The sequence below is a fragment of the Peromyscus californicus genome, unplaced genomic scaffold (assembly GCF_007827085.1).
Source record: "Peromyscus californicus insignis strain IS unplaced genomic scaffold, ASM782708v3 Scaffold_1__1_contigs__length_55948999, whole genome shotgun sequence".
NCBI lineage: Eukaryota > Metazoa > Chordata > Mammalia > Rodentia > Cricetidae > Peromyscus > Peromyscus californicus.
In genome coordinates this window covers 29,175,080-29,198,402 of record NW_026294492.1, presented here as the reverse complement: position 1 = coordinate 29,198,402, position 23,323 = coordinate 29,175,080, and the positions used below count along the sequence as shown (strand labels likewise).

At 48.3% G+C, this 23,323-nt stretch overlaps 1 protein-coding gene across 1 annotated transcript; it reads left to right on the top strand.

Moving 5' to 3' along the window:
- The first annotated feature begins 1,308 nt into the window (after positions 1–1,308).
- Positions 1,309–22,783, top strand: Cdc42ep3 (CDC42 effector protein 3). Its single transcript, XM_052746331.1, has 2 exons — positions 1,309–1,422; positions 21,065–22,783. Exon 2 carries the CDS (start codon positions 21,294–21,296, stop codon positions 22,056–22,058), a length of 765 nt encoding a protein of 254 aa, XP_052602291.1. The 5' UTR covers positions 1,309–1,422; positions 21,065–21,293; the 3' UTR covers positions 22,059–22,783.
- The last annotated feature ends 540 nt before the right edge of the window (positions 22,784–23,323 follow it).

The following is a 23,323-nucleotide window of genomic DNA, read 5'->3' as shown; positions in this document are numbered from 1 at the left end:
CTCCTACCAGGCGGACGAAGGGAGAAGGAAGAGACGGCGGCCGATTAAGACAATTAACACTCATTCACTGGGTTCCTACTGAGGTTCAGGGACAGAGGGGCGGGACGTCCTGAGGCCCTGGCCGGGTGACCGACAGGCGCAGGTGTCGCCACGGGCGGAATTTTACGGTCCGGAGCAGCAGCAGCTGCGCCACTTGCGCCGCCTGGCCGAGCGTCCGGGAGAGCCACCACCCGCTTCCGCAGCTTTAGGTCAATCTCTCAAAGACCTGGGGTGGGGGTGGGGGTGGGGGTGGGGGGGAGGAGGAGTCGCCTCCCTCCGGACAGGAAAAACCTGCTGCGTCTGCCTTTCTCCTTGTCCCGCGGGGTCCCAGCCTCCAGCCCCGCGTCTCTCCCGCGCGCCCGATGATCCGCGCTCCGGGTTTTGACGACAGCTTGCGAGGGGGGGGAGCGAGCCGCACGTTGACAGCACGCGACCCTCCCCTTCCCTTCCCTCCCGGGAGCTACAGCAGCTTAGGGGGGGGGGGGGTCCCCCGGGGAGCTGTGGCCGAGCTGCGGCGGCGACGCGGTCAGGTGGCCCTTCTTCATCGCAGGTCCCCTCCCTCTGCGGCGAACCCCGGCACTGCTAGATGGGCTAGGTAGGACAGGGAGAGGCGGGGACACGAGGGTGAGCACGAGGGGTCCCGGGTGCGGGCGGAGTCCTATTGTCCTCCCGCACCGTGCAGGCAGCCACGCTCCGGGGGGGGGTCCCCCTCTTTGAAGAGAGCACCCCAGCCACTTTTCTTTGTGCCCAAGAGACCCCCCCCAACCCCGCCCCACGGGAGGCTTTGACTCTGAGAGAAGCCACATCGCGGGGCAAGTGGGGACTGGGAAGGTGACAGTGGGCACCCATTGTCCTCCAAGAGCCCGGGGCCGCGCTGCCGCCTGTCTGGCGGGGCTGGGGACAGGTACGGCGGAGGGAGGGTCCCCGGGCGGGCGGGCCGGCGGCCGAGCACCCCTTCTCCCCGCCCTTGCCCTGGCCTCACCAGCCCCGCCCCGCCCCGCTCCCGGGCCCCGCCCCGCCCCGCTCCCGGGCCCCGCCCCGCCCCGCCCCGCTCCCGGGCCCCGCCCTCGGCAGGTTGAGGCCGCGCGTCGAGCCGCCGCGCGCTCAGTGTTGCGGACCCTTGCAACGGCCGCTGGCTGGCAGCGCAGCAGCAGCGGGGACGCACACCGAGCCACCCACCGGGTTCCGCGGCCGCTGCCCTCCCGGGGAGGAGACTCCGCGCACAGTCCCCGGAGCAGAGTACGCGGTGAACCGTCGCCGCCCCTCCGCCTCTGCGCGCCCCGGCGGCGGCGGCTGCGAGGATTGCCTGCGCCCTCCGGGAGGCGACCCGGGCCGACGCCCGGCCCCCGGGCAGAAGCGACGAGCCTCAGCGGCTGCTTGCTGGTGAGTGTGTAAGAGCCCAGGCTGCTTCTCCACCTGTGAGTCTGTCCCACCACGGTCAACCTTAGTCCCTTCCAGCTCGTGCTGGTGTGTTGGGCTTGGAAGACTTTATCAAGGGTGAGGGGATAACCCAGGGCACCGCCTTCTTGAGCTGATGTCCGGAGGACCAAAAGGGACATGGAGCCGTCCCAGAGGGGATCAGGACACAGAGCTCTGCCGTCCGCGCCTACTTCTTTTGGGTGGGGCCCCCTCCGAGTTATTGACAGCCATTCTGGGCGCGTGTTACGTTTTTCCATCAGAACAAACCGCACTTGGCTATCGCGCCCCTCTGGTTGTGTTTGCACCCGGGCGGGCGGCACATGTAGGTGCACCGCTCAGCTCTGCTGTTTCCTTGCTGACAGAGGCAGCGGAGGCTCCAACCTGCAGATCTGGCAGTTGAAATTTTTTTTTTCTTTTTTTCACTGTGGTTTCTGAACAACTGAAGCATTTACAAGATCTTTGCTCCTCCTCTGCCGCCTCCTCCTCCTCTTCTTTTTCTCTTCCTCGTCTTCCTCACTAAGTGTCTTGACACAGGCATGTGAGGACGAATGGATCTGGCCAGTCATTTTTTTTTTCTTTATGAATTATTATACTCCCCCACCCCCCCTCTCTCGCCTTTGGGAGGGAAGGCATGTGTTTCATCTTATAAATAGAAAGTAGCATATTTTTTTGGCAGGACCTGCTTTATACTGCACCGTCTAGGAGAGGTCAGTTTAAAAATAAATATGCACTTGAATGTTACATTACCGAGCCGGCTGTGGCACAGACGAGCTGCGCGGACCACAGCATCAAAGCTCGGAGTACATCTGTGTAAAAGCCCCAGAGTGCAGCCCAGGCTGACAGTCAAGTAATTTCATTGTGTTTAAAAAAAAAAAAAAGTGAGTGAATTAAAACGAGGGTGGGACGAGGAATGTCAGGCAGGGACTGGAACATGCATCCGTGCAGCTTTGGTGTATTTGGGGGAGTGGGCTGCTGAGGTGTGCAGTGTGTAGGGGGCTCTAGGGAGGGAACTGATGGATACGTTAGGGAGACAAGATTTCTTCTGTCTTTTCCCACCCTGGCAGCTTGTAGCCCTTGGAAAAAAAAATCCTTGAGTTCTGGAAGGGGGGTGGAGGAGGGGTACTGGCCTTGAAAATATTAGGAGGGTAGCAGATGTCCCTGCTTTAATAGCCGATCCAGACTTAGGACTTCCCCCTTAACATCACAGGGAGAAATAAGCCTCACCAGGAGGCAGTCGGTATGCCCCAGGGGCATCCCCAAGTCCATTAAAAGACTCCTGCGATGTTTCAACTTATAAAAAAAAAGATCTTTCATCTAAGGACTCCACTAGGTAGCACAACTTCTGGACCGTTCTAGACGTCTCCACCATTGTGGCTTGATGGACAGTTCAGATATCAGTATACACAAACACCTTTTTCTGAACGAGGGACTCAGACATGAGGCAGTTGTGAAATGTCTGCAATTGTCAGGTGTGAACTACGCGATGAGAGCTATTTTCAAGGAATGGTTGACAGTCCATCTGGAAGTGTCTAGGTTTCCCCATAGGCCCCACCCATGGCATGAGACAGGACTACCGGCCCCTGGGCTCACAGATGGGATGTTTAGAGAACTTTGGAAGCCTTCTGGGTCCATGGCAGTTTCTGCTTCCCAGCCATCTCATCTGCTAGAGATTTGCATTCTGAATTCCATGATTGGAACATGGTGCTGAGGCTGGGGCAGCCCCTGAAGACATGAAGTAAGATGAGCTCCCTCCCACCCCGCTAATCTGAGCCCTGAAATTCTGCCTTGCATTTTAACAGCACCTAGAAAAGCCGCTAAAGTACTGCACATTTTCTTTTTTGCTTTTTATGGTGAACTTAAATGTGATCCAGGATGCAGAGAAAGCTGTAACAGCTCCCCGAGCCGGTTGGCCCCTGTCTGCTCTCCAGCTTCCCCGTTAACGTGGTGTTTTGTTTTATGTCTGACATGTTCACAAAAGCTGCCCTTTTTCCACTTGTAAAATTCCTGCTATTCAACAGCATCGGGGATAAAATCGCTTTAGCCTACATCACCCTAAGGTTTTTAACCAAGCCATAAAGTTTTCACAAGCTCTTTGCCCATTAGGCATAGCATTTATCCAGTGGGTCGAATACAATTCCTGACCTAAAAAGCCCCCAGGAATACTGTGCTGATTTTTTATTGTTATTGTTATTATTATTATTAATAATTATGGCTCTTGCTTCAGTCTGATTTTATGTAGGCTCAGCCTAGTTTCTTTCTAACTAGAATCGCACGGACATGTTTTTCTTATAATTGAATAAGAACATAAATTGTATAGAGCATGTTGTTGGGACATCAAAAGTAATTCCAGCATAAAGCCTGTCCTAAGTGCTAAGCTAAGTACTCTTCCCATTGCCTACATTAACTCCTTTACTTCTAAATAATCATTCCATGAAAGAAGGTGGGTAGGATCTGCGTTTTACAGGTGTAGTGACTGAAGACAGGCCAGTTATATAGTTTGCCCCAAATTAGACAGTAGAGAACATACCTAAATGGGTTTGTCTGAGTGCCCTTTTGAGTTCAGGGACTGGAGAAGCCTGAAGTTATTAACTGGGCATCAGACTGCCGGGGCACGTTGCCTGGATCTTGCATATAGTGCTTGTGTGGTGCTGGACAAGTGACTTAGCTTACGTGATTGTCTCATATAACAACTCCGTAGCTAGTCTTTTAGATGTGTGGTATGGTACTTCCTTTCCAGATGAGAGCTGAGGCTCTGAAGAGTTTTGTCATTTGGTCAAGGTTACACGGCTAAGTATGGTTTGAACTCAGATATCTTTGACCTCGTACTGAATAGCACACCTCCATTGTCTGGGAGGAAGGGTAGGGGAGCTATTACATATGATGACTGTTACGGCTTTTGGCCTCTGGAGAGGAACTCATTTTATATTATTCTATCTCATCATATCACCACCCAAAGGGAGTAATTGCCAGCCCTAGGGAATACAACTTGAATTACTTAATTATTAAGGGTGGCTCAGTCTTGTATGTGGTGACCTTGTTCTTCTACAGCAGAGCTAATGTGAAACTGCTAGAGTTGGTCTAAGCAGTTTACACCATAAACAAAGGAACTCATTAGGTGAAAAATGTGGGACCCTGACACCAGAAAGCCATGCCCCAGCTGGCAACAAGGCATTCCAGTATCCAGGAATGAATACAGCCCCCATGTAGGCCATGTCCTTGGATCCACCAGAGGTAGTAGGGCTAAGGAACAATGCCTGGTAAGACATTATATCCAGGAAGCCTGGCTTGCAGCCCCTGGCACTCAGAGGATACTCAGTGCCTGTTGGGTAGTGATATACTGCCCTGAGAGTTCCAGGGTGATCAGGAACCACAGAAGGTTGGGCAGGAAGGCCCTGACCTCTGTCCTTGCAGATGGGGGGCCTGTGACAGTGGTGCACATGCCCTGGATGCAGCTAGATAAATGTCTGCCGTGAAAGATAGAGCCAAGAGGCCTTAGAAGCTAAGCATGCTTGCCCAGGACAATCCCGGTCCCTGCTTCTCATCAGTTGTGAAGTCTGCTGCTCCGTCCCCAGGACAAGGTCTGGAAATTGCCCCGGAGTTGGGGCTGTCCATCCTGATCTGGAATTTTCTCCCTTCCTGCTCCCTTCCTTTAGAGATGACAAAACAAAACAACATCCTACAAACTCTGACAAGTAACTAGTCAAATCTACAGCAATTAGCAATTAATCAGGGGAGGTTTTTTGTTGTTATTGTTTTGTTGGTTTTCTTTTTTTCTTTAAAAAAAAAAAAGTGTTTCCTTTGGCTTTGATGCACTTCAATGGCAACTTTTATCAGAGTGGAGTGATAACAGACAGTGTGCCAGGGCCTCTGGTGGAAAAGTAGCCTTTAAATCTAACTGTATGGCTTTATAGTAGGAAACACAGGCATTAAAACAATAGCTATTTCGCTGTGGTTTTGTTTTTGTTTCTTGTCTTGATTTTTGAGACAGGGCTTCTACGACCCAGGTTGACCTTGAATGCTTGATCCTTCTGTCTCAGCCTCCTGAATTCTGGAATTACATGCAGGTACCACAGTACCCAGCACCCCTTATCCCCAGTCCCCCTCCCCAAAGACTACTTCTAAGGAGCCAAATTGTGTATGGAAGCTGATGAGCCGCACTGTAAGATTGTGTGGTCATTACTGCTTGCCTAAATGATTAGCTCACAATAGAACTCTTTAGTAGGAAGTTTGAAAAACAAAAGATATTTTGTGATTCGGAAGCTGTTTGCACATTTCAGAAAGTTAGGATTGGGCTTCTAGCCTTTGGCTCTTTATGAAACAGTGTTGCAGTTGTCACATTCCTGCAGTGCCCCAACAGGCTGGCACCTAAAGCATCCCTTAAGACTCAGGAAGATCTGGAAAGGGTCCTGTGGAAAGCCAGTTTGATGACGTCCCCTTCCTGACGGATGTCGCAGAGTCCCTGCCACACCAGTGTGCAGTGACTCTCCCTGTGGAGAGAGCTTCTACTGTGTCCCACAGTGTTTCGCCCTCACAGCGACTGCTCTGGTAGAAAACTCTCTCTGGGGAGCACCAAGTCACAGCTGCACAGACTTGCAGCCTGTCCCTGCTGAGCTGCAGGCAGGAGAGGAATAGGGCTGGAAGAGCATGCCAGCAAGATGCTGGCAAATCCGTGGTGGCTCTGTTTGGTAAAACTAACCCGGAATTACCCGGGGACGATCAAAATGTAGCAAGGACTAGATCTGAAAACATAGGAGGACGTCTTGATGTGGATCTGAATGGTGTGATTCTGGCCTCTCTCAGAGTCTGTTTCTCATCTCTAACAGGATTTGGGGTTAGATGAGCTCAGATCATCCCTAACTCTAGATTTCAATAAGCCAGTATCCACGTGACCTATTAGCATAGCCTGTCGTGCTAATAATAAAGAGCGGCCTTGGAAGAGCAGGCTGGAAGGCGAGGACTTCAAAGGCAGGCTTCTGTTTGGACAGCTTACACATTTGGGAATCTGTCTTGTTCTGGTGACATCCTGAAGGTCGTATTTATAGACACGTCTTGTCAATGATAGATCTCTGTCATGCATCTAGTTGAGAAAGACCTGTACTATTCAAATACATCACAATCATTTAGGCTACACTCATCTTTAAAACACACAAACACGTTTCCAGTGAAATCTGGTTTGGTCATTTGAGGATGTATTTGATATCTTACCCTTTATTTATTTAATTTTTGCCTAGGGTCAGTTTAGGCTGACAACATTGGTTTTTTGTTTTTTTTTTAATCCCAGCAGGAATGGGGGCCATACACTTTGGGATGACCAGCTGTTCACAAGGCAAATACTCCCCTTCTCATCTGAAGAAATGGGGGAGGCAGCCAGCTCTCAATTCCCGTAATTATCATTCTTTTTCCTTTTCTGGGGCATGTCACAGCATCCTGTGCTTTCTTCTGGGTGGAACTTACTGCATTTAGAATGATCTTTTAAATTATCTATCTATCTATCTATCTATCTATCTATCTATCTATCTATCTAATTTTTGAGAGAGTTTTGTGTAGTCCAGGCTGGCTTAGAACTCACAGGCCCCTTCCTCCACTTCCTGAGTGCTGAGATTACAGCACGAACTGTCGTATCAATAATTTATTGGTTCCTACGACTGCCTAATTAAGCTGTCTGGAGAGCAGAGGCTGAACCTGCTTTATCTAAGCATTCTTATTTCCCCAGTGAAACTATCAAGTGGACAATTTAGTCCTAGCCATACCATCCAATTCTTCCTCTAGCATCTTGTAAATTGTTATGAAATCATTATCACTTGCCCAGCTTATTAAAGTCATTTCTTCTTGGCTATAGAACATTCACATTCAAGGGGAGGTGGCCTGGTGGCCATGCCTTGTGAGAATACTGTAGACTTAGGGGGAGCCCACGCCAGGACATTTTCAGAGTACAACTGAGAAGCAGCCACCTCCACAGAGGCTTCTTTTGCCCCTGGGACAATTATGATGCCCAGATGTCCACTGAGAGCACCAGGGTGCTTGGATTTCCTGTCACTAAGGCAGACCTCTCCACAGCCTGTGAACCATTTATTCAAGGCTCTTATCTTTCTCTACACACTGTGCATCATTACCATGGCCTCCTTTCCTAGAACAGCACCAGGTTCTGCACAGTTCTTTAGTGGCTGTTGGCTGTTGATGAATATGTGAGTGGCCAGCCTTGGGCTAGGTGACAGTACACAGAAGCTGGAGCCACATGGGTCTCTTTAAACAGGCCACAGCCCCAAACTAGGCATGGTTTTCTTCCGTTCAGATGTCTTCAGAGTGAAATGCCTTCTGGTCATGCTGAGTTGGGCGTGATGGTAAGCTTGGTGCAGGCTCATGCTGGTGGGCTTTATTCTAGATCCTTCATTAAGGACTCCTTAATGCAGGGGCTCACCTGGGAGGAGGCGATTGCTGCCACCAGCCGGGCAGGGCACACTCAGTTGGGTCTCAGCTCCTGTGTATGGAGTCAAAACAGGAATTGTTTTCGTGTTCAGTTTTGTCTTAAGGAAGGGGAAAGTTTGACTTTTCGAACCACATCATTTAGAAGACTTTACCCTTTAGTTAAAACAATCCGGCCTGGAGAGATGGCTCAGAGGTTAAGAGCACCAGCTGCTCTTCCAGAGGTCCTGAGTTCAATTTCCAGCAACCACAATGAGATCTGGTGCCCACTTCTGTGTACATAAAAAAAAAATCTATCAGGTGACCAGAGCCTAAAGTCTAAAAGAAATAAAATTGGAAGAAACTTCTGTGATGGCTGTTCTTGGTTGTCATCTTGATTATATCTGGAATTAACTAAAACCAAAGCAGTGTCTCCCTTGCATTAGAGCTCAGTGCCTACCAGCCCTTTGCCAAGCACGGCATGCCCTGAGAAGATGCCCACCATTCTGTTTCAAATTTGCAGAGGAGGAAACCCAAGTCTTAAGAGGAAGTCACTGGCATTGATTAGCACCCTGATACCAGGAAGGGGGAGGACAGAAATGGTATACGCTGATAGAAAGTATTGTTATGGCCGCTGGCTTCTAGAACACCTCAGAACATGGGGTCTCCAGAGAGGTTCCAGCAAAGCAGGGTCCGGAAAAGTCTCATGCTGCTTGGGGTCTGGGCAAGGAGCCTCTGAGGGCTATAGCTTTTTCAGCCGTCACCTCAAAATGTCAGCTCACAAGTGAGCTTGTGGTAAGCTAATGCCCAGGTCTGTTTTTATAAGAGCTGCCAGCCACATCCTGCCTCATTCTGCACTTACGCGATTATGTAATTAGCTTTAACCCAAATGCAGGACTTCCTACTTATTCACTTGATTCCTGTTGACTTTATCCTGCCCCTACTCGAGTCTTTTAAGGTAATTTTAAACCCTGGTCTGTCACTGGCACGTGGGTCCCTTGCTGGCTAGAGATAAGTGCCACTGCTGTGTCCTTTGGGTATTTGTCCTGTCAGCAGGATTCTCTTCAGGCTCGGCCTGTGTCAGTTTCCTATGTAAGCTACCCACCTAGCAGCTCTCACCAGAGACGCGAAGGAAATGAGGTTCTGCGGGAACTTGCCTGTGCCTGCTTAGCCATATTTCTCAATTTCGCTAAAAATAGATGCGACTATCCACAAGGAGTCTCATCCCTTTTTTTGAAAACAATTTGACTGTGTGTATGTTTAACTACTTGGTACAGCTTTTCAAAGGCTCTACAAAGTGACCAGATAGGGACAGGTATTTGCTGGCCCTTGAGACATTCCATCCTCCTTAAGTCCTGGAAATCTGTTCTCACGTGAAGTGGAGTCCTTTCCTGTGGCTGTTGCCCGCTCCACCTTGGGCATCCCTTTGCTATAGAGTGCCCATTGTAGTTTCCTGAGATTTCCTCGTATGCTTTTAGGCCACATAAGCCAAGTTCTGTAAGAGGAGAGAGCAGCAAGCTGGGCTCATCATTTCAACAGGGTCTCACTCTTTCAGTTGGACCTGGGTGTAACTGGAAGATCTGAAATAGTCTTCATAAGAAGCTTGTTTGTACTCTGCGGTCATGAGTAGAAGTCATTTCCCCTGTAACCATCTCTTTCACAAATATCTGCTCTCTTTAGCACCTTTTATGATTAAGATAGTTTGTTCGCGTGGCTAACAGCCTAATGGGGGTGTTGGGCAAGGGAGCAGTAAGTCCAGTGCAGTGTGATGGTTGGTAGATGTGTGATGGTTGGTAGATGTCAGGTGCACACACAATGCTAAGGAGCTCCCGAGGCCTTGGCAACCGGGAAGAGCTAGAGCTGTGGGACTGGGCAGCTCCTCAGTTTGTCTGTGTGGAGAACCTCGTGTTATAAGGTGTTCTGTTCTATGCTAGCCTATCTCCAGACAGTAATCGTGGGCCTGCCCCTCCAGGGTTTTAAGATTGCGGTGGATTCTAGGTAAGAAGATAGGGAGCAAATGTACCACAGAGAGACAATAGAAGCGAATGAGGAGAAACTCGGTGGCAGGACTTTGGACCTGACAGGGGACCATGGCTAGGGAGAAGTTGGGACGACAGCTGTGTGTTGGCATTTCCAGGAGGTCCTCACCATGGGCAGCCAGGGGGAGGGAAGATGGAGTTCCCCAGGAAAGCAAAGCGGGGAACCCCAGAATGCAGGAGAGAAATCCGGTGCTTCTCCAATCCTCTGAGAAGAGCCACTATTTCGCCTATTGATTTCAATTTCCGGTCCGTGGGAGAATACTCCTACTTACTGTGCACAGTGGGATGTACAGCTCGGACCCCACACAGCAAGTCCCTCAGTGTATAACTCTCAGACCTACCAGTAGCTACTTCAGTGAGAAAACAAAACACCAATCGTATGTTTTGTTGCCATGGCAATATTTCTAAGAGCTTACTTTCGATTTCTCTACCTAAAGACTGGCCCTGGCCCACTTTAAGTGTTTCTGATCTATTCTTAAGTAGGTATGTGTGAGCTGAAGTTCTTCTCTGAAAGTTATCGTTAGAAGTGCAGGGTGTGATTGAGGGGTTGGGGTGGACAACAGTCCCCTAGCCCTGTAGAGATGCAAGCTTCTAAGGCAAGGGTACAAACCCTTTCAGTAAGGGGTCATTGATATTTTATGCTTTGAGGGCCGCATGCATTCTCTGCCCATCTATGAAATCTGATCTTGTACAGCAGTGTCAATTCTGCTACGGCCTCCCAACTTCAGTTCTATTGAGACTCAAGTCCTGATAGTTATTTTCTTTGAGGAACTGTTCTAGGAAATGGAGGGTGTTCAACAGCATTCTTGTCCTGTGTCCTGAGACGCCACTGACCAATCCCTTCCACCTAAGGCCGCAGGATCAAAAATGTCTGCAGATATTTGTTACGTGTTACTTGCTGTGGGTGCAAAACTGCCATCCGTGGAGAACTGCTGATCTGTGGAGAGTACAAAAACAAATGCCCATTCGTTGTGTGTTCCAATAAAACTTTATTCACCAAAACAGGTAAGGGCCTAGATCTGGCTGGCCTATTTGTAGGCTCTTGACATAAGAGATGGGAAGAAAGCAAATGAGCTTATGGAGTGAAAACCGCGGGGCTTCTGTTAGTGGCCAGCATATGAAAAGACTCATCAGAGCTCTCATGTATAGCACCATGGCTCACCTTACGCTTGAGATAGTCATACAAATCTCAAAGCCAGAAAACAGGAAAACAACAAATGACGTCAGTCCTACACAATACCTAAGAACGCCCCCAGCCACGCAGCAGTGAAGCGGGATTACGTGAGGTGAGTTTGGGAACACTTCCTCCAGGAAGGAAATGGCTGTGAAGCAGATCTCAGAGGATGTTATAAGCAGTGTTTGATGGTCAGAAGGTAAGGAGGACATTCCACCTAGGGACACAGAATCCTTGGTTTCAGAAAGTGCGGAGGGAAGTAAAGTGTGAATGGTGACGGAGAGCGCTATTGTCCCCGTCCAGCTGAGCCCCGAGACTGTTCACTGCCGCATGCATGTGCTTCCTCTGGGAAGAGAATTATCAACACTGGATATTTTCTAAGAACAGGATGTTTGTTTTTTTTCCTTGAGGCTCAGAGGTTTATTGTTGCTTTAAATTTTTAATCTTTTGACCTTAACCACAAAGTCAAATTCCTTTTGAGATTATTTTTCATAATAGCAAAAATACGAAGAAGTTGCGGTGAGTTAGAGCTGGAAGGGCGAGTGTGTAGGACCTTTTCCACCCATTGTGGGTGTCTGACAGGGTCAAGTTAGTGTCTTCTGATCATTGCTACTGCGATCTCAATGCATCCTTTCTTCTGGTGCTGCTGGACCTCAGGGAGAGACAGTTTGGGTTAGTAGGTACCATGTTATCAAATCGACGGTGGAGATGTGGCAGAAATCCTGGCTCCTGATGATTGACCTGAAGCATGGACTTAATTCAAGGCTGTTTCCTAGATGGTGTGGTCTAAGTATTGCATGAGCTAAAACCTGCCTGACTCACAGCAAGCCCTTGTCTGTTAGCTAGTCCATGTGTAAACTCTTTAGAGAGCCCAGGCACTTCAGATTGGCCTCATCTACCGAGTCACTTACACTGTGGGGGGCTTTCTTGGGGCCAATCGTCCTGTCTCTTGTGATGGAAAAATCGAGTTGGTTATGGATTGAATATTTCCAAATTCGGAGTTTACCGTGTGCTGCGCGATTGTTGTAGCAGACAAAATAGAATGATAAGTGAGACCCAGTTTGTGCTTGTAGAAGTTTTCAGTCTAGTTAGAGCATGCATGCATGCATTCGTTCAAATCTGTGTATATAGACAAGGGTATAGTTAACCTAGGGGAGTCTTCTGTAGAAATGGTTGACAGTGGAATGGCCACATACCCAGAGTAGATGTGATTCAGGGAAGCCTGTTTTAACCCATCAGGGAGCATGGGTGACTATAGACAGCCCCAACAAGATAGGAAGCTAGCTTGGAAATCCCCTCTCTGTCCCTTTTGTGACCCCAAAGGAGGATTCAGAATGCACATTGAGGATGTAGCATAACAGCAAAGGACTAGAGATCGCCTCTCTTCAGGGCTCTGAAGAGTCCACAGTCAGAATTTCTAGTCACCCGTCAACCTATTTTGCATCATTTGATGGTACTACTGTCAGAACTGGAGTTCTGCACAGGCAACTGCTGGTGTAAATGTTAGCAGGGTTTGTCTCGCTTTACTTTTCGAGCACCTAAGCAGTCTTGGGAGATCTTGGCTTTGGGGCAAAGTCTGTACTGACTGAACAGCGCTGCAAAAAAAGAGGTTCAAAATTCTTTCTGTATTGATATTGTCCTTGTATCATGACAGACCAAGCCGGATCCATTAGTTACGGGGCGGGTGAGCAGCTCACAGTAATGGCCTCATTGGATTCCTACTTGTCAAACTAGAGTACCTGCTGGGTGCTTCTGGCCAGCACTGAGGCTAAGTCCCTGTAAAAACCAGTCATGCAAAATGAACCAGGCATGAGAGAACTCGCCCTCGGCTTACCTCGTTATAACCGTCAGGAATCAATGTCCATAGAGTCTGCCCTTGTAACTTACTTTTATAAGGAAAAAAATGCCCTAATGGGCTCTCTTCACAAGGTTAGTACCTTGGGAGGTAGGCGTCCTGTCATTTAGTTTTGCTTTTAAAAAATCTTTCAAATAGTGCAATTAAGTCCTATAAATGTAAGGAGTGTACGTAAATTAGCATTGAGTCTCCCACATGGTTTTTTTTTTTTTTTTTTTTTTGTGGGCCCCTATATAATTGGGGTTGTAAAAGGAAGGTAAATACAAGCTGTTGTTTAATCATAAGTGAGAAGTCCATTTATAAATAATTGAAGGTGGGCGTATCAGACTTTCTGAGTGGGTTCATAAAATACAGCCTGCTCAGTCTGGCGAGGCTTTGGAGGGCCGAGCTCAGCAGCTAGGAACTCGGGGCTCATGGAAGCTCACAGTCTTGCCATATGCTGCTCTGTCCTCAGTTTAGGAACCCTGGGCAGAAGATAAGACTCTAAAGATAGCAAAGGCATCTTATCTTCTGATGGGTGGAGCAGAACCCGCCAGAAATATGAAAAGCATGCCCTTTAGGATGCTGTTGCCGGGCTCTTCTTTGGTCTTGGATTTTATTTTTTCCACCTTTAAGTTCAGTGTTGAATGTCTAATGCCAAAATTCTTCTGTGAATTTCGAAATTCTTTCCCGGGAGAAGCCCCCTGCTGAGGTTCGCAAAAGGACTGGCCTGAGGAGCCGCTTTGTAGTAAGGCTTAAGTTTCCTGACACCAAAGGCTGGCTAGTCATTAGTAAGTGAAAACATAGCTGTGTTTGAACAGAAAGCCTTTTCAGGGGCAAGTCTGTGGGCCTGTTTATAGGGGAGTGTGAAATGGAACCGTGGGGAAATTAGTGAGTGTGTTCCCCTGTGGGAGGGCTAATGCCATCCATGGACCTTGGGGGAGGTGCTGGGTACAGGCTCCTCCCCCTGTGAGGCCCTCCTTCTATAGAATATACATTGTCCGCTCTTCACCCTCCGTGGCATCCCCCTGGGTTCCTCTCCAGAGAAGAGGTCAAAATCTGCATCCTGGTATTTTCTGCTTGGTTGCCCTAGGGCCCTCCCTGAACAAGTTAATCTCTTTTTCATTACAGTGAAATGAAGCCTTCAGATCACTGAAGATTAGTGTTTCCTTAGTGTTCTTTCACCTTCTGGGTTCACCTCCAGTTGCCCTCCTCAGAACTTGTAGAAACCCGTTCCAGGTAGCCCTTAGGCTTCCGAAGAGTAGAGCCCAGAGGCCAGCGCAGTTCTGGAGTCTGAGTGCAAGGGCGGGACCCGAGAAGTCACTGCTTGCTTCTCCCAGTCGGTGGCCGAGAGAAAGATGCTGAGGCTGGGAGCAAGGTGGAGGGCCGTTATCCCATCAGGCTTCCTAAGACTGTGGGTTTATAGAGAAAAGAGGAACAATGCTCGTGCTTTTTAATGTGCGTATGGTGCTGCCGTGGCTGGTGCCAGGGGAGGGCTTGTGGTTACTGTGCTGGGGCAGAAGGACAAAGGGGAGAGATGGTCAGAATTTGGGCATGGTGATTCAGTGCCTGAACATATGCTTAGGCCCTGGGTCCCGTACCCAGTACTGATGAGGGAAAAAAAAAAGTTGGGATGCCCCTGAATGATGTGTAACCAAGTCAGAAAGGGGAGTTCGAATTCCAGCTCACTTCCTACAAGGAAAGGAACAAGTCCCTCAGGAAGGCAGCATCCTTGCGCACACAACCTACCCTTGTTTTCTCACGTGGGCTTTGAATTAACATCGCAACCTGTTTTGCAGGATGCAGGGCATTTTTTTTTTTTTTTTGTATCCTTTCTCCCCACTAAGGATTAATCTAAAAATAATTAGTAGACAAACCAAGCATTCCTTTCTTAAAATAAATGGATTTCCCCCAAAATATTTCAACCTCTTTGTTCTTTTCAGAACCGAGTAAGCTGCCAGTACACTCAATTCTGAGCAATTCAAGAATTGGCTTTTCAGTCAGTAATTTGTTTTTTTTTATAACCCTAACCCCACACTCCCTTGCTGTCTGCTTCCTTATTTCGGTATATGTATTAGTCAGGGTTCTCTAGAGTCATAGAACTTAGGGAATGAGTCTCTCTGTCTGTCTCTCGCTCTCTCGCTCTCTCGCTCTCTCTCAATATAAAGGGGATTTATTGGAATGACCCTCAGGCTGCAGTCCGGCTAACCCAACAATGACTAACTGTGAATGGAAAGTCCAAGAGTCTAGTAGTTGCTCAGTCCCACAAGGCTAGGTGTCTGAGCTGGTCTTCAGTATATGCTGGAATCCCCAGGAAGGAGGCTCCAGCGCCAGTGAAGGAATGTGTGTGCTAGCAAGGTGAGAGCAAGCAGACAAAGAGCAAAGGCTTCCTTCTTTTTTGTCCTTATATAGGCTTCCAGCACAAGGTGTGGCCCACATTAAAGGTGTGTCTTCCTACCTCAAAGATCTGGACTAGAAGCAGATTCACCCACTTCAAACCAAGCAGACAATCTCTCACAGGTGTGCCCTCCATTTCTGGATTCTAGTTCATTCTACGTGTAGTCAAGTTGACAACCAAGAACAGCCACCACAGTATGTTTAGCAGCATTATTTGGTTTGCCAAGAGACTGATAGAAGAAATAGATGATAAGGCCATCACCTTAGTGGGAAGCAAGCTGGATATGGCGCCTTCTGCCTGCAGACTCAACACTTGGCAGGGCCAAGGCAGGAGGATAACTACCAGCTGAGGCCTGCCTGGGCTACCTAGTGAGTTCTAGGACAGCTTAGGCTAGAGAGTGAGACACTGTTTCCATTTATTGGATAAAAATGAGAGGAAACAAAGGTGGACAGAGTGGTACATACCTATGACCCTGACAGGATGGAAGCTAAAACAGGTTTGGTTATGAAGCCCTCTCATCCTCCCTTCCCCCAATAATCAGCAGTGAAGAAGTGGTTCAGTTTTTCCTATAATCATTGTTACTGCTGTGGGTTTTTAAAGAATTATCATCTGCTATATATGCTTAAGGTAGTCACAAGTGAATAACTAGAGTTACCTAGACTCATACAGGAGTGACAACCCACCATCTGCCTTCCCTATCAGGGGATATGCCTTTCATATCCCCTAAGGTCTTGCTCTGGGTCTTGACATCTGTCCTAGTTAGGGTTTCTATTGCTCTGAGGAGACACTGTGACCACAGCAACTCTTACAAAGGCAGAACATTTCACTGGGATGGCTTACAGTTTGAGAGGTTTAGTCCATTATTGTCACGGTGGCACATGGCGTGTAAACAGACGTGGTGCTGGCTACATCTTGATCAGAAGGCAGCAGGAAGTGAACTGAGACACTGGGCATCTCTTGAGCATAGGAGAGCTCAAGGCCCGCCCCCACAGTGACACACTTCCTCCAGCAAGGCCACACCCACTCCGACAAAGCCACACCTCCTAATAGTGCCACTCCCTTTGAGCTTATGGGGGCCAATCACATCCAAACTACCCCAACATCCTTGAATTCCTCACAGGTACTGTGCAAGTAGGAACACGTCCATCAGAAGCTGGATATCCTCTGTGTCTTTGGGAGAGGATGCCTAATGGTTGGCTGGGAGCTGGGCTTTTGTTGGGGAAGCTTCCCTTGCCAGTGCCCAGAACTTGAGTGTTTGTCTTCTAAGGAGTCTAACTTCCCAGAAGAGTGTTATCAACTCTCATCGTAGTGAAGGAAACCCATAACCTGTACACTATGGGAATGCAGTCACGAAGACTTCAGATTTCAGAGTCAAGGGATGGGGGTTTGAGAATGGTCTTTCTGTCTTTAATAGATCCAGGAAGACAGTGAGAGCGCACAAATGCTAGAGAGAGCTGGAAACACCGGAGAGGGGACAGTAAACTCTTGATGGAAGGAAATGGGCGAAGATACGGAAAGGTGGCCCGATGCGATGCCAGTGACCAGCACCCTTGGTGCCTGGCTGAGCCGGAGTTCATGCTGGTGGTGGACTCGTGACTGAGGCACAGTGATGAATTCTGATCATATGACAGCAGGATTTTGCCAGACCTAAGTACCCTGTGCAAAATCGGCTCCCTAAGCCGGTGTCTGAGTCCTACACATGATTTGTTATATTTTTATGATTAAAATAGCCAGTTCATTCACCGGGTTCGGAAACCTGAAATCACAGAGGATCAGCGTGAATGTTTCCTTTTCACCTCTGCCCTTTACATTCACTCTTGCTCTCCGAGGTCACTCCGCATTGCTAGTTTCTTAGGTATCTTATAGGTACATTTTATAGATATACAAGCCGATGCAGTCAGATTACATACTTCACTTCTGGACCTCCCTTTTCTTCCTTTGAACATGTGCATCCCTGGGCTCTTCGCCTATGGCTGTGTTAAAAGTGTCTTTCCTTCTTAGATGTAAATACTACTAACTTGTGTGGCTGGACCATCTGTACAGATCTTTGGCAGGTCGACAACTAGGTTTGTTTCCAACTCTTGGCTATTACAGATGTTTGATTGGCTAGCCTTGTACACAGTATCTCCCATATCTTTAAGTGAACTAAGGCCCTATATAGGGTATCTGAGTCCAAGGACATGTGAATTGTTGTCTGGAAAGACATCGTCCAACTGCCCCGGACGGAGGCGAGGGCTGTTCACCCTCCCACCGTCACGTACGCAGAAGCCTCTTCCCCATCTTCCTCGGCTCTGTGTGCATTTGTGTCTCCAACAGGCTCGGGAATGCAGTCCCTTGGTAACTTGGGAGCTAAGTTCCCAGAGACTGTGCTGTCTAAATGTCTTGCCACCTCAGCCTGGGAGCCACTCCTGGCTCCCGTACGCTGTCTTGGCAGGGTGACTCAGTGTCTGTACCCCAGTAGTGTCTCATTTGTAAATGGGGACATTGAACATTCTAGCGGGAGCCTCTTGGGCTCTGGTGAGCGGGAGAGTGAAGCATTGTGACAAAGTAGGGAGCCCTTCAGTAAATACCACTTCTTACTAGGGAAGGCTTCAGCTTTCTGTGTAAGCTGCGGCAGAAATAGTGTCGGGAGAGCCAAGGGCCTGGAAAGGGAAAGCAGATCCACTCGCTGATAAGCAGGGCCGGGAGGAGTCAGGGATCCTGGGAGAGGACACACGAGGACTGGGTCAGAGCTACCGGACGCTGCCCAGCACTGCACACGCCAACTCTTTTAAATGGGAGAGCTGCTGTTTTTGTCTGAAACCCCCTGTTTAAAAATCAAAACACCCTTTCATTGTATCTGACAGCTGTTAGGCCTGGCACATGGCGTCTGGCATCCTCTTCTCTGTTTATGTAGTCTTCTCACAGTCCCCTCCTTGGTCGTGTCTCCCCCCCCCCCGCCACTGCTCCTCCCCCCCCATATCTCTGGTCTCTTTTTGTCTTCATGCCACCAACATAAACCCCAGCCTTTACCAAGCCAAGGGAGCCTCTGGCTAAAAGGCCACAATGTCTGTAGCCAGGCAGGGGCTGCTTTAAGAGGCCCAGCCAGGGAGCCTTGGTACTGAACACACCTCCCTCAGATAGGAGCAACTATTTCTTCTCTTTCTCCTCCATACCATCCCCTGTCCTTGTTCATTTGCAGAATAGGAACTGTTCTGGATTGCCCTGCCCTGGGTATTTCTTGGCCTTATGTAACCCCCGGCAGACCTCAGGCAGGCATCAGTGGCAAGCTGCAAATGTTTTCCATGGCAGCTGCCATCCTGGCCCCGTGAGCTGATAATACTGTCCCAGGGGGCAGTTCTTCCCTGGGATTGCCTACCACCTCCTGGGGCAGGAAAGTGTCACCGGGGCCCTAGGTTGGGGCTTTGTGTAGTGTATCTATATTATAAGGAAGATAATTTATCCGGTCTACCAAGGATTCAGCTTTTTGTGGTTGTTGGTTTTGTACAATAGGATCTCAAGTATCTCAGAACGGCCTTGAACTAGCCCAGGATGACCTTGAAGTCATGATCCTTCTGACTGCACCTCTCTAGTGCTGACATTTCAGGCATTTACCAGCACACCCTCTTTGTAAGGTTTCTCCTTTTGATATTGAGACAAGACCCAAGTCAGAGGTGAAGAAGAACTTCAGGACCTGAAGTCCTATTACGTGTGGTGGCTCTGTGGCCAGCACACTCTCAGCAAGAGTGAACCTGTTACCTCCTCCTCACACACAGAGCCAAGTGGGGCTGGGTGTCTTCTACTCAACCTTCGCTGCCTTCTCAGGCCTGGGTGGCTGGCCAGCATGCTGGCGCATGCCGGATAAGCCAGTTCCCAGACAGAGGGAGCTGTTAACCTTTGCCAGTGGGTGGTGGAGCACGGTCCCTGTCACCTGTCACTGATAAGTGAATTTCAAACTCTTGCTGAAAGGAGAGAAATGTGGAACAGATGTAAGGGCCCCCCAGCTGCTGCCAAGCAAATGTGACTGTCTTCAAGGCACCATCTGACCCAGTCCTCGGAGTCTGGATTGTTAGTCTCGGTGCCGGGGGACAGGCAGAGAAGACAGGCAGTTTTAGCCTCTCACTGTCAGCTCTGGGGGTAGATGGGATGGAGGGGGATGTTCAAAAGGTAAGTCTCTCATCAGCAAGGGAGGGGCTGATGTGCCTAGACCTTCTCTCGACCCGCTCTGCGCTTTACTCACAGCGTATAGTGTCTACAGAGAGGATGTGTTGGTTTTAACAATTTACCTGCATTAGTATCCACTTAGATTAAGTCATGGTTTCTGAGGGTATCTGGGCAGGGTTTAGAGCCTGGACCTCACGGGGGATGTGACCAAGGTCTGGGCCAGAGCTGTGTCTCATCAGAGGCTGGATGGGGTAAACAGATTTCTACCTCCCAGCCAGCAAAGGAGCTTGCTCAAGTGCATGGACATGTGTGAGCACTCGGACGCCTGCTCTCTTCGTTCTCACCCTCTCTCCACCCCCCTCCCTTCCTTTACTCTCTTTCTTTCCCTCCCCGCTCCTCTTCAGCTCCGACGGGGTCTTCTGTAATGTTACCTAACCAGGGAGTGACCGCTGCTGCCATATTTCTTTGGATAGAAGCAAATCACAGTTGGATCTGTTAAGGCATTAGCACCAGGAGGCGGGAGGGCTACCTTACAATGCCTCCTCCCTAGAGAGAGGACACTCACCTTATCGTTGATGTTCCTAAAGATCCTCCGGGGCAGCTCAACTTATTATATATGGTCACGTGTGTTTCCTTTGAAATAGGGCGGCTCTTTCGCTTTCATCCCAGAACACTGTTAAGTCCTGGAGTCCTTGGCAGCTCAGTTTCCTGTCTACCACAACTTGAATCCAGCTGTAGCGTCCCTCTATTCTAGCGGTGTGTTTGTCCCCCCAACACACTTAATCTCATCTCCCCATTTGTAAGAATGCATTCCAGTAAGGTTTTCTTGAAACAGTATATAACAATCAGTGTCACTTATTAAATGATAATTTCCAGCCTCCTTCCTTGAGGGCTGGCCATTTGATTTCATTTGTGTCCGGAAATCAACAATCAATCGCTGTCAGTCTTGTTAGTGTGCATTCGAAGCAAAGAAAGGATAATTTTAAAACGGACCCACTTGGTCTTATGCTGCTGGCAGGTGGTTTTGTTGTTGTTGTTTTGTTTTGTTTTTTGTTTTTTTGTTTTGTTTTTTACTCCAAAGGTTGTTTTTATGTGTATCTATGAGTGCCTGCATGTAGGTATGTTGTACCACATGCATGCCTACTACCATGGAGGTCAGAAGAAGACATTAGATCCCCTAGAGGTGGAGGTACAGACAGTTGTGAGCCCTCCTGTGGGTGTTGGGATTTGAACCCAGGTCTCCTACAAGAACAGCAAGTTCTTCTAACTGCTAAGCTTTGTCTCTAGTCCCTTGAGAGCAGTTTTCAGAAGAAGGGAGACTAAAATCTTAGAGGTGTTCATAAAACCATGGCCGTGTTTAAAAAGTACTGATGTTCTAGGTTCAGGGGCTAAGTACTTCTTTTTCTGTTTTCCCCTGGACTAAGACCAACACTAGTGAATCCCCGCTGAGATTAAAGTTCTTATCATAGTTAGGGGAAGCAAATAAGTTGGGCTTTGGGTGCAAAGTGGCCTTGCTGTTATTTCCAGGCACTGAGATAATGAATTCCTGGGGAATAGTAGGCCAGAGTGGACCTTAAAGGATGGGCAACCGTAACCTGCTTTGGTTTCTTTTCCAGGTTTCTCCACGCTGTAGAAGGAACTGGATGATGTAGCCGGCTTTCCAGGAAGACACACATGGTCCTGCGCTGAGCAAGCTCTCTCAGACTCCGTCATTTCAGAGCCACTTGAGGAAAAAGAAAATAATGTGACTGTTCTTATCAAAAAGGATTTTTTGGGAAGTGTGGGATACCTGTGAAGAAGGTCGCCTTTTCCCCATCTGTGAAATAGACATTCTTAGATTCCAAAATGCCCGCCAAGACCCCAATCTACCTGAAAGCGGCCAACAACAAGAAGGGAAAGAAATTTAAGCTGAGGGACATTCTGTCCCCTGATATGATCAGTCCTCCCCTGGGGGACTTTCGTCACACCATTCACATCGGCAAAGAGGGCCAGCATGATGTCTTTGGAGATATTTCCTTCCTTCAAGGAAACTATGAGCTCTTGCCTGGAAGCCAAGAGAAAGCCCACTCCGGCCAGTTCCCTGGGCATAATGACTTCTTCCGGGCCAACAGCACCTCGGACTCGATGTTCACAGAAACGCCCTCCCCAGTGCTCAAAAATGCCATCTCCCTCCCAACTATCGGAGGATCCCAGGCTCTCATGCTGCCCTTATTGTCACCAGTGACATTTAATTCCAAGCAGGAGTCCTTTGGGCGTCCTAAGTTGCCACGGCTCAGCTGTGAGCCTGTCATGGAAGAGAAAGCCCAGGAGAAAAGTAGTCTGTTGGAGAATGGGACAGTCCATCAGGGAGACACCTCGTGGGGCTCCAGTGGTTCTGCATCTCAGTCCAGCCAGGGCAGGGACAGCCACTCCTCCAGCCTGTCTGAACAGTACTCCGACTGGCCTGCAGAGGACATGTTTGAGCATCCTGCCTCCTGCGAGCTCATGAAGTCAAAGACTAAATCAGAGGACTCCCTCTCCGACCTGACAGGCTCCCTGCTCTCCCTGCAGCTGGATCTTGGGCCCTCACTTTTGGATGAGGTCCTGAATGTCATGGATAAAAATAAGTAACCAGGAGTCAGCTCTTTTCCTTTGGAGTAAGAGGTACCAAAATAAGCAGAAAACAAAAAACTCAACTAACCACAATTGATGGAAAGAGCTGCCCTGGCTGGTTTTTTTTTTTTTTCAGCCATGTAATGCATTTTCTAAAATAACGTTCCTGTTCCTACAAAATATTTTTTTAACCGCCATGCCCTGTTTGCAAAAACAATTTTGAAAACAATAATTTTAAAAAATAAAAAAAAAAAAAACCTGTCCTGGCAAAAAGAAAAAGAGAGAAAGGAAGTGAGTCAGAGCTCATTTTCAGCAGGCAATGCTGATGTTCAGCTCAATTTTGTTTGTTTGCAGACGGGCAGAAATCCAGGCTGTCTGTAAGGGCTGGGTCAGTGGGTCTCTCCAAGGCGCTGTACAGCATGTTGTGCGAAGGAAATCTAAACTTGCTTAACACCTAGGCCTTTTTTTCCTGGACTCTTTTGTATATTGTATCTTTTGGGCTCAGCATAGCGAATTCTCCAGTGTTAAGATTTTACTGTTTTCATATTTCAAACAACCTTATGGGACCGGGGGTTTTTTCTTGTGGTTATATATATATATACATATATATATCCCTGTATATTATTTTCATGTTGCGGAAGTTTGACTGTCGGCTACATGTTGGTAAAAAAACAAGCAAGGTATTACTGTAACTAAGTTATTTTTAAAGTTGAAATATATTTTTATGTGCCTTTGGCTTTTTATTGCAGAGTCTACATTTTATAGATAATACATCAAGTGTTATTTGTCTTGTTTCCGTTGGGGCCTCCTGGCAAGCTGTATATGTGTATTTGCCAAAAAAACCCTATTCATTATCAGCTTTTCCCCCCTTGCTCATGTGTTATCATACTTCCAATAGCACCAATAATAGATTGTAAAGTATGGGGGCACAGGGTGCCCACGTTGCTTCTGCAGAGACTGGAGTTGGTATTTTAGGACAGCTCACGCTCGCATTACCTAGGTACGTCATACCACACAATAAAGAGTAAATGCTAAAATGAACTTGCTCATTTATAGTTATAAACAAGAACAGAAATGTAGATTTTCAAGACTAGCTAGCAATGGACCTGAGCCTTTAAAATACGCTGAGAGATGATTCCCGTGTGTTCCGCTGTGTTGACTTCTTGTTAAGGTTTGACGCTAGAAATAGGAACATGAGAAATGAACATGTCAGGTCATTTTTGTTGTCGTTTATATAAACCTTAGTGCTGAGAAAGAGAGAGAGAGGGGTGGGGTGGTGCTGA